This window comes from Gordionus sp. m RMFG-2023, chromosome 1 (assembly GCF_954871325.1).
Source record: "Gordionus sp. m RMFG-2023 chromosome 1, tfGorSpeb1-WG-v2, whole genome shotgun sequence".
Taxonomy (NCBI): Eukaryota; Metazoa; Nematomorpha; class Gordioida; order Chordodea; family Parachordodidae; genus Gordionus; species Gordionus sp. m RMFG-2023.
In genome coordinates this window covers 73,755,101-73,766,322 of record NC_088775.1, presented here as the reverse complement: position 1 = coordinate 73,766,322, position 11,222 = coordinate 73,755,101, and the positions used below count along the sequence as shown (strand labels likewise).

Below are 11,222 nucleotides of genomic sequence, written 5' to 3'. Positions count from 1 at the left end.
AAATCGATAGTGCCATTACGCTTACAGTTCAGACTACGTTTATAGGAGTATAAAATTAGGATTCAGCCCTAAGAGGTCTAATAAACGTTTTTAAACAAATGTTATACATTTCAGGCGTGTCGATATAATAAAATTAGATGCGGTGAGCACACCTTTGCTCCTTCAGTAGAGGATAAATTGAAAATCATTTTAATTTAAAATTTTATTTGTCTACTTTCTCCCTTGAGGTTATATTTGAGAATGAAGCTAAATTCAATGATAATTCATTAGAGAATCTCTTTGATTCGTCTCTATAATAGGTCATTGAGAAATGAGAGAAAAATATAAAATTTATATTATAAAAAAAAGATTAATATTTTCAGATTAAATTTCTTAAAAAAATATATATAATCTTTTTTTGAAAATAAATTCAATTAACTTTTTTTAGAGGAGAACATTTTCTCGTAAGTACATAATCCGCCAAAAGATTGATTTTTTTTAAATTATTTTTTTTTTGCAGGGCCAGAGTTGTTAAAGTAGCGAGCTACTTAGTGCGCTATCTTTTTGGTAGCTATAGCTAATAGCCGCTACTTTTTTTAAAATTATTTAATTTTTTAGCGCGCTACTTTTAAAAAATATAATGAATGTAAGTAATTTAAATATAATATCATAATTAATTATAATTTTTATCATTTATTATTTAATTTTGAAATTTAAATATATTTTCAATTTTTAATTTATATTTTCAATCTGTGTTAATAATCTAAAATGGCATCGCCCATGGATATCCAAATCCTTGAAAGTGATTCAGACATGGAAGATTCAATGGAAGAAAATGTACTTAATAGCTCTAATAACGATTTCCTATTCCCTAGATTTGAAAAATTTTTTAAAATAAATATTAAAACAAAATCTGGATTCAAATTCCTATGCTTAAAATGTAAAAAAAATATATTATCAAATCAATCGAGTAGCTATAACTAGGTAAATTTCCCGGGAAACTATATTTCGGGGAAATTTGGGGAAAAAACGGGAAATAACGGGAAAAAACGGGAAACTATCTTTTTTATAATACTTTACAGGTCAATATTGATTTTTTTTTATGTTTTTTTGAAAATATATAGATTATAAACATTATAATTAAACAAATATAAATTATTTTCAACTAATTTGCAATTACTTTACATGTTTTATTTGAAATATTATATATAGACTAAATAATATTTAAACAATTAATTTTGAATAGTTAATTATCTTCGTTTGACGATGAAAATGATTCCAGATCAGAGTTTGAAATTCTGGAATCCAGCAATTTGTCATTTTCTGAAATTTCCTTTCCCATAAAATGTAGATTGGCTCTTATATAAACTAATTTGCGAACTTTGTCATTTTTTAATCTATTTTTAGATTTAGAATGAATATTTTCAAAGGAGGACCATATTCTTTCGGTTGTTGCACTTGTTGGTGGTATTGATAAAATTTGTATGGCTAGGGTCGATATGTATTGATTGCAACATAGACCTAATAAAATATTGAATAACACAATTTTAAGATTAGAAAAAGAGTTAAGTTATTGTTTACAGAAATATAAAAGTATTTAATCTTTCCACCAACTCACTGGATCTGTAAATGATGCGCCTTGCCAAAGACTTGCTATATTAAAAAAATCTTCCCTTGCACGATATTTGGATAGGTTTCCTATTACTCTTGCAATATCTAAATCTAGATATCCAGAAAATCGGTTAATAATATCCAACCCCTTTGCAATTTCATTGTCTCTTAAATTAAATCCACAAAACCTTGGGTCAAATATATGAGCAGCATAATGAATGTCCCGACAACAAAAATTTTTTCGGCTTTTGATAAACTGCTCTATTTCTAAAATCTCGCTCTGCGACAATATATTTGATATTGTTTTATAAGCGTTAAATGTCTCCCTGATATGAATAAACGCTTGATGGACATCAGATAAATTGGCTTTATCTCCTTCCACTATCTCTATTTGCGTAAATATGACTTTAATAAAATTATATAGTTGCATTAGATCATTTTAAAACCCATCGTTATCAAGAAGAGTAAGTCTCTTATCTCGATCAGTAAATATATCAAGAATAGCCATTTCCTGTAAAATATCTTTATTTTTTAACAAGCTATTTATCATCAAAACTATACCTGCCCAACGAGTTGGGCTAGGCAACTTTAGGGAAACAATTTTATTATTATTTCTTAGGAGTTGTTTTTCTTTTAACGTTGATAAAAGAATATTGTTAGATTTTAAATATTTTTAGCTTTTGTGACTAAAATTTGAATGGATAATATCTTATTTGCTATGTCCTTTACAAGTAGATTTAATCCATGAGCGGCACATCCAATGCATTCAATAGTTGGGTATTTCAGTTTTACAAGGGCCCATGCTTTTTTCATATTGCTTGCATTGTCAGTTATTATGGTGTTGATTTTTAAAATTCCTACTTCTTCAATTACTTTAATAAATTTGTTTGATATATATTCACCTGTGTGCATGTTAGATCCTGTGTGAATCGATTTATAAAAAATGGGACAGGGGGTTGCTAGAATAAAGTTGATAATGGATTCCCCTCTTATATTTGTCCATCCATCACTAATTAGTGTCAAATTTTTACTTTTGCTTAATTTTTCATTGATTATATGTTCAATCCTCTTAAACTCACTGTCTAAGATGACTGTAAATACATTAATTAATACTAAAAATTTTCAACTAAATTTAAAAACTGTGAAATAAATTACTATAAATATTCTCTATATTAACATAACTTTAAATTTCATATATTATTTATAAATTTCATTGGTATTTATTTATAATATAAATATACTTTTCAGACTAGCTATTTAATTTTAAAAGTATCTTATAAAATTTTGCAAATGTAAATAGGGAAATTTACATAATTCAAAAACAAAACACAATTATAATTTATGATATGAACCACGAGGAAAAAATGATTTTATAAAATCTAATAAAAATCGTATTTATATTATCATAAGATCATTTTCAAAATTGGGAAACTGTTAATATTATTAAAATCATGTTGATTTAGGCAAAAAAACCTATTATAAAAATTGGGGAAACTATAGGGGAAATATGGGAAATTTCCTCTGTCTTACATCCCTAGCTATAACCTGAAGAAACACCTAAAGATAAATTGTTATTTTTACATTATAATATTATTTATTTTATTAGACTGTTCACGCCAATTGCTATAAGGAAATAGAAAAACATATAAAAAATTTTGGTATAAGAGAATCTTTATTCAAAAAGACAAATACTATCCAAACCAAATTAACTGATAATAAACATGCCAATATTTCACAAAAATTGGCTGATAAAGTAATTGTTGATTTTATTATTGACACAGTTCAGCCATTGTCCTTGGTTGATAATCCATCATTTACTATGATGATTAAAACTTTATCCCCTGGCACAACAGTTTTATGTCGCCAGACACTTATGAATAAAATAGCCGACAACTTCAAAGTGATGAAAGATGCTCTAATAGTAGAGTTATCAGATATATCTTATGTATGTACACCGGCAGATAGTTGGACACATAACAGAAGGTAAAAACTTATTTACATTTATAAATTATTGATCTGATTAAATATTTTTAGAGCTTCCTTGCCCTCAAGTGCTAGTGTCGAGAGAATATTTAGCAAAGCAAAGCTTATACTTTCTGATCGTCGCTCTAGACTTGGGGATGATAATATTGAAATGATATTATTATTAAAATGCAACAAATTAAAATAAATATTTATTTATATTGCTTATTTTTTTATAATCTAAACTAACTATATTTTTATATTTATAAATGTTGATTTTTATATATTATTTATTTATTATACTACATTATAAGCAAAAAAAAAATAAAAAAAATTTGTTTCATTTGTTTCTAAAATTTTTTTTATAAAAAGTAGCTTAAAAGTAGCTAATAGCGCTCTACTTTTTTGACAAATAGCGAAAGCGGTAGCGCGCTACTTTTTTTGAAAAATAGCTATAGCGGTAGCGCGCTACTTTTAAAAATAGCGTTTAACAACTCTGTGCAGGGCTAATTTTTATTATATATTTTATATTTAGAAATAGGCTAAATTTTTGTTTTGGATCTTGGAAGGATGATAAGGAATCTTATTAGCATAATAATTTAAATTTTAATGAAAAATGAATAATTTATTTATAAAAAATATCAATGATAAATATGAACCGAAGGACGAGTAGTTTGAAATGGATGGATAGGAAGATGAGTTCAAAATTTAAATAAAATAATAATGAGTATATCCTTTGTTATATTTATTGATCGGCTCGCATTGAGACTTCTAAAATAAAATTCTTATTCCGTTTTGAATAATAATTTGAGAATTATATACATTTATTTTAGTAGTATTCAAGATAGAAATTATCCAATCGTGTCATGAATAATTTTCTTCAATAAAAAAAGGTTTTGTTTTGAAAATTTTCGCGATCCATTTAAAAATTTTTTTGCTCTTCAAGTATTAATTTATTAAAAAAAATAAACTTATGTAACTTTATAGTACAATGAAGATCTCGTCACAAAATTGTATTTTGCCGATTTTGCAAAAAAAAAACTATCAGCTTCATTAACTTTAAAAAACAGGAAATGTATTAATATAAGTGGAGTTTCGGTGAGGTGCCACTCAAAACGAGACGATGGTAATATGTCTGGATTGATTAAAATTATAAAATATGAAATATTGCTTTAAGAATATTTAAAGATATTTATAAATAATGCTTAATTCCAAAAATAAAATACAAATTCAAAATGCTATTTTAAAAAAATACTATTTTAGTATCGTTTAGGGTTGTATTAATTTTTAAAATATAAATATATTTCAGAGATACAAAAAAATATGGAATGAGAAAAATGTGTTACGTTATCATAACGCTAAGGACAGTAATTTGGTGCTTATTTTCTTTATTTGACACGGTTTTGATGATCGTAATCCTGATGTCTCCTATGTGGTTGGTGGGAATTCAGAATTACAACCGATTGTAAGTTTTTACTTAGTTTAAAAAAAAACCTTTTAATAATAATGCCAACGAGAAATATTCGTAGGGAAACTGAGGCAGCTAACAAATTGATTATTTTATTGAGACGGCGATTATGTTAAGAGTAATTTAATTTTAGGAATTAATTAATTGAAGAAACTAATGATACAACTAATGTTGTTAAGCAGCTTGATTATTAAAATCGGCTAACCAAATATTTTCACCAATAAACTTAAATATTTTGTTCAGAAGAAAGGTTTAGACATTCATTAACGAAATTTCGAGGCATGCGTAATATTATTTTGGCTAAAATCTTAATATAAAATCAGCTAAATCGAGTCGTTTAACAACACAGATATAACTATAGCCAAGCTACTAAACATTGACCGGGAAGGATAAATTTTCTTTTTTTGAAAAAAACACTTGGTTAAGATTAGTATTGTTAGAGTAATTAGTTACAATAGTTAATAGAAACTAATCAAATTTTTGCAAAAAAATACTGAAACTAGGTATACTTTTAATATGTTGTTTTGGAAATATAGGTAACTACTTATTTTATGTCAAATATTTATACATATCTCATTTATCTTTATATGTATGTTTCTCAAATTTAAAATTATTTTTATTAAATATAATGTACTTGCATCAAGCCCATAGTACAATTTTTTTAGTCAAAGGAAGCTTATTTTTGGAGAAAAATTAAATAGATCTTTTAGACACTAATTTTGGAAATAGTTTATTGTTAGTAAAAATTAGATTACATTTGTATGATATATTTTTTTCATTGTATTGTGTATTTTTTTTATTTCTTTATATAAATTGATTTTGGTTTGAATTTTTAAATTACCAAATTTTTTTATGTTAACTATGTATAACCTCAGGAAATTCTTCTGGTTATTGTCAATATAATAATATATATTTTCTTATATCAAAAATCAATAAAGATTTATATTTTTAATTTAAAATGAAATTGAGATGTGATTAAATATTTTACAAAATTAATAACAAAAAAAAATAACCTCTATTTTAATGTTGGTATTGTGATCGGTCTTTAATAACTACTTGATCTTTAAGAAGAGCATATCACCAATGTATTGGTATATATTGTTAAAAAATGAAATTATATATTCCTTTCTTATATCTGCAAGCACATTATCTCGGTTAGCCTTCAACTTTGGGAGTAGGGCCTCTAATTCTTTTTTTAAACCATACAAAAATTGGAAAACTAAAATCAGTTATAAAATAATAATTTCAAAATTATTTTTAAGTAAGACTGTGTCCAATCATTAGCAAACTTTTGCAACTTTATTCAAAACGAAGAAATACACCTTTTTCAATATAAAAATATAAAAGCATGTCCAAAATATAATTCTCAAAATTTTTTAAATTTCAAAAATTTAACTTTTGATTTCATTAAAATTTTAAAACTTCTGAAAGTTTTAAAGCTTTTCGACTTAAAAAAATTTTTAGATACATATTTTAAACTAATTTTTAATGAATCATGCACAACAAATATTTTAAGGACGTGGGCAGGCCCTGTTAATATGATATCTTTGTGAGAATGTTTTTATTCTTCTTTGATTTATAAGCCATTATAAGATTGGTTCGTTTTTGTGATTTTTTGCCGATCGTAAAATATGACCATAAAAGCACCATGGAATACCTGCTTATAAGTATAATAAAACTTGATCTGAACTTTCCGTTATAAACATCTTATAAATTGCATTCTATACTTATTTCTATATTTTAAATAAAAAAATTAAATCATTTCAAAAGAATCGAACGAGTTCCCATTTACTCAAACTATACATCGGCAGTAAACTACTTGGCAATAATAAGAAACAACGGGAGATACAACGAAACAGGGATAAATAAAAAAATATCGAGAAATCATCGCATTAAAAGGCGTTTAGCTGATAATAATTGGCCAAATATAAAGTTTTAAAAAATAATATTTTTTAAAGATTAATCATGTAAACTTATATACCCTTAAATAGAAATAGATCTGCTAAAAAGTATAGCCTATTATTCGATAGGAGGCAGAAAATATCATTTCCATATTCTAGCGGTGATATTGTAGAAAATATGGATAATCATGTATTATACATCGATGCTGCCATATCTCAAAAAGTGAATGTTCACGAACCAAATAGCGCTCTAACCCAAAATCCGTATAATAGAGACCAAAATAAATCCCGAGGAAATAAAAATTATCCGCGAATAGGTGATTGTAATATATGCTGTAAACCCATCCACCCCCCCCCCCCACCATGAGATAAAACTTTAATTACCACATTAATTTTAAAGAGATAATTATAGTGAGAGAACTATCATTATTTAAGGCGTTGGAACTCTTAGAATAAGATTATACCAAGGTTTTATTATTTTGTTATGTTATGTATAATAAAATAAATTAAGATCAACAAAGCTATTCATATTTGTAAAATAAATAGCGTCTATAATTTACTCCTCAACCCTTTTATCAATTTTATGCTTGGAGTAGCTTAAATTTTATAAGCAATTTAATTATATTCTTAATTTGAAATTACAAAAAAAACATGTACTTAAAGATTTGTCAAGACGTAGTCGTAGTAAAAATTGGAATCTAGATAATATGAATGGCCAATTACCCACTCTGTTTCATGAGTATCAACGCCGGGGAAAACACCTTTATTTGCCCAGCATAGGAATTTATACGAGATGCACTAAATTATATAAGGCCTGGACAGTTGATAATCCTAAAGTTGTTTACCGAACATCCAAATATACAGGAAGCACTCAAAAGACAGAATCAGAGAAAACAAATAACGAGATCACATATTTTTGCGGTCCTTTTGAAACTTTCCCTTCAAACATAGCTTGGAAAATAGTGCTGATATTTATGCTAATAGGCTGTATACTCATGATAATCACATGTTTCGCTGCTCTGGTATCCTTCTGTATCAGGAGCTTGTTCAAAAAATCTATTTGCATATTGACAGGGATAGTGCAAGCCTTTGCAGGTAGGTGGGGGGAGGCTTATAATAACAATTATTTACAATATATTGGGCAAATTAAGGATAACAATTATTTAAGCGTAGGTTTGCGGAACATATTACTATAATGAGATGAGCTAGTTATATATATTTTTTTAAAATGAGTTTTTAATATTATAATGATAATTATTTCATAGTTATTAATATCATTAGTGTAATGAAAGGTCTATTGTGATAAGTAGATTATTAAGGACTCTTAAATTTTTTTTAAAATGCTCATTTCGAAACACTACATTAATTATTAATTTTTTTTGTCTAAACTAGGATTATTTTTTACGCTGGCTCTAATCATATATCCGATTGGATGGAGCTCATCTAGAGTAGAAAAAATATGCGGGAATGGATCAGATATTTACGCTCTTGGGCATTGTGAACCAGGTGTAATTTTATATTCAGTGATATAAAAAAAAAATCAAAACTTTTCATGTATTTATTTAGTTCACAAACTTGTCATTTATAACCAGGGACCCGAACCGTTATTTATAACGGTTCAGTTTGGTTACGGTTCAGTATGTAAAAAATTATAATGGTTACGTTTTGGTTACGGTTCTTAAGAAGAAATTTATAAAGGTTCGGTTCAGCTATTTATAAAGGTTTATAAAGGTTCATTACGGTTAGAAATTTTTATTTTATTGAAGCAACATCATCTTCTAAATTATTTTTATTATAAGTATCTATGAATTATATATAAAAAAAATATATAAGATTCAAAATAACTCATTTTTAAATATATTATTTGAACGTATAAGTAATATATTTTCTAATATAAATGGATTCCTTTTTGTTCGTTGTGACGATAACACAAATTTTAGCTCCGAAAAAGCCCTTTCTACAGAAACTTGTGTTGCGGAAACCGCCAATACTATAAGAGCAAGTTTATATAATTCTGGATATTCAAATTATTTCCATTTCTGAAATATAAAAATTGAACCGGTTTGAACCGGTTTAACCGTTTTTTATAAAAAAATTTTTACTCTTTCAAAAAATAATTATATCGGTTCGGTTACGGTTATGGTTCAGATATTTATAACAGTTTATAATGGTTTAACGGTTTGTTACGGTTAACTCCGGGTCCCTGTTTATAACCTTATTTAAATCGATAACTTAATGAATTCAAATATGGATTTACCGATATTTTTATCAGATAGGATCGGACAGATATTTCATCTTTTTTAAAATATTGGTTATCGGCAGATATTATTAAATTTTCCAATCTGATAAAATGGTGTCTTAATTTAAAAAAATTTTTTTTTCAAATTGCATATATATTTTGTTTATTACTTATTATTTAAATAGATAAATCTTATTATATAAATAAGTGATTTATCAATAAAAATATATTATATACTTTTAAATTCATGAATATAAACTAACTGATCATTATAATATATTTAAACGACTTATGTTAAGGTATAGTTAAAATAGATGTTATACTATTAAAATGAGATGGATAGATGTATGCATTAAAAATTAAAACGATTAGTTTGTCTACAGAATATAAAATTAGTTAGATATGATATCGGATCAAATCGGTTTCCAAAAAGTGGTATGGGTACACCCCTTCTCAAACATGGGCACCGATTACCATCTTCAGAATATTTTCTTTTATTATTTATTTTTAAAAGTAACTTTACTCCCATCTTATATACAAGATAGAAACAATTCTCCTCCCCTTAGATGTTTCCCTAATTTATTGAAAATGTTAATATTAATTATAAAGGTTGGGCTTTCTACTCCGGAATAGGTGGCACGGTTTTGTGCTTTTTATGCAGTTTTTTGACGATACAAGCGGAAATTTCGACATCGAATGACAAAGTTCAAAGCGAGATATTAAAAGGACGTTCAATTATATTCCTGCTATAAAATAACAATTTAAAAAAAATGAGTATATATATATATATGAATAAGTCGATTGTGTATGAAAAAAAATTATATCTACAATTTTACTTGGAATTCTTCAATTTCGTGATGTCATCTAAACATTAAAAAAATTATATTATGAAAAATAATATGAATAATATTCTATTTTATCAATCTGCTTCCTCTTCTTTACTCATTTTTTTACTGGCACCACAAATTTTTTCAAACAAGCACGTAAATAATATAAAAATCTGAATTTCAAATTTATTCAATTAAAAAACAATGATAGTATTTAAAAAATTGTGTTCATAATAATATAAAAACCTCTGGGGAGATTTTCCAATTAAATTTCTAAACATAGATCAATTAATATATCATAAAGTTTAAAGATTATATAATATAGTTTTATTTATTATTTAGTATTATCTTCTTTGGCTATTGATTTTTTGGACAACTTCTTCAGCTAGGGCGTTAGGCCCTGGCGGTAACTCTTGAACGTAACCACCATTGCTAACGTAATATTTTGGTTTGTAAATCGAATCTTATACATTGAAATATTTGTAATAAAACAAATGTAATATATTTCAATAATAAATCACGTTTAAAATGCCGACCCACGGAAGTTAGATGTTGCCATATCGTTGTAATTTTATATCATATTCAGTTATTAGTAATTTTTCTTTATAGTTTAAATGCACCCTTAAAATAAGTTTTAATGCCGTGTTTACCATATTTATCTATATTGATTTTATGGATAATTTAAGACGAGCCATTTATTTATAAGAAATGGACCAATTTTTTAAAATAATTTTTTTTATAATACTAGTTGAACTTAAACCTCTTTCTTTCTACCTTTATATTATTTTAGGTATCTAATAAAATGAACATTATAGATTATATCAACAATTCACATTTAAAATTAGCTTTAAAATAATATATAAACTTTGCTGATTTGTTTCAATACCAAAATCGGTGGCTGGGGCCCAAGGGTTAGAGTCAGGGTTGGTTACAGGAGGCCCCGACAAAACCGCGTTTCCGAATGGGATTTTGCCATCGAATTCTTTGCTCAATCTCTGTACATAACTCATTTCTTCTGCATTAGCATTATTATCCACGTAATTCGGGTAGTTCAAATAATCGGTATTATAATTCTGATTATCTTTGCCAAGGTTCACATTCTCCAAATTACTTGTTGTTTCAACTTGCGGTTTTGAATATATATTTAAAATTTTATTTTACATTTAACGAATGATGTTTACGCCATTTTAAAAAAAACGTATTTAAATTGGAATAATATAATTTGATATTGATAG

The 11,222-nt window shown here is 26.3% G+C and overlaps 1 protein-coding gene across 1 annotated transcript; it reads left to right on the top strand.

Moving 5' to 3' along the window:
• Positions 1-4,889: 4,889 nt before the first annotated feature.
• On the top strand, positions 4,890-9,926 carry LOC135932090 (uncharacterized). Its single transcript, XM_065456418.1, has 6 exons — positions 4,890-5,017; positions 6,791-6,952; positions 7,012-7,238; positions 7,585-8,016; positions 8,314-8,427; positions 9,770-9,926. Exons 1-6 carry the CDS (start codon positions 4,890-4,892, stop codon positions 9,910-9,912), a joined length of 1,206 nt encoding a protein of 401 aa, XP_065312490.1. The 3' UTR covers positions 9,913-9,926.
• Positions 9,927-11,222: the final 1,296 nt, after the last annotated feature.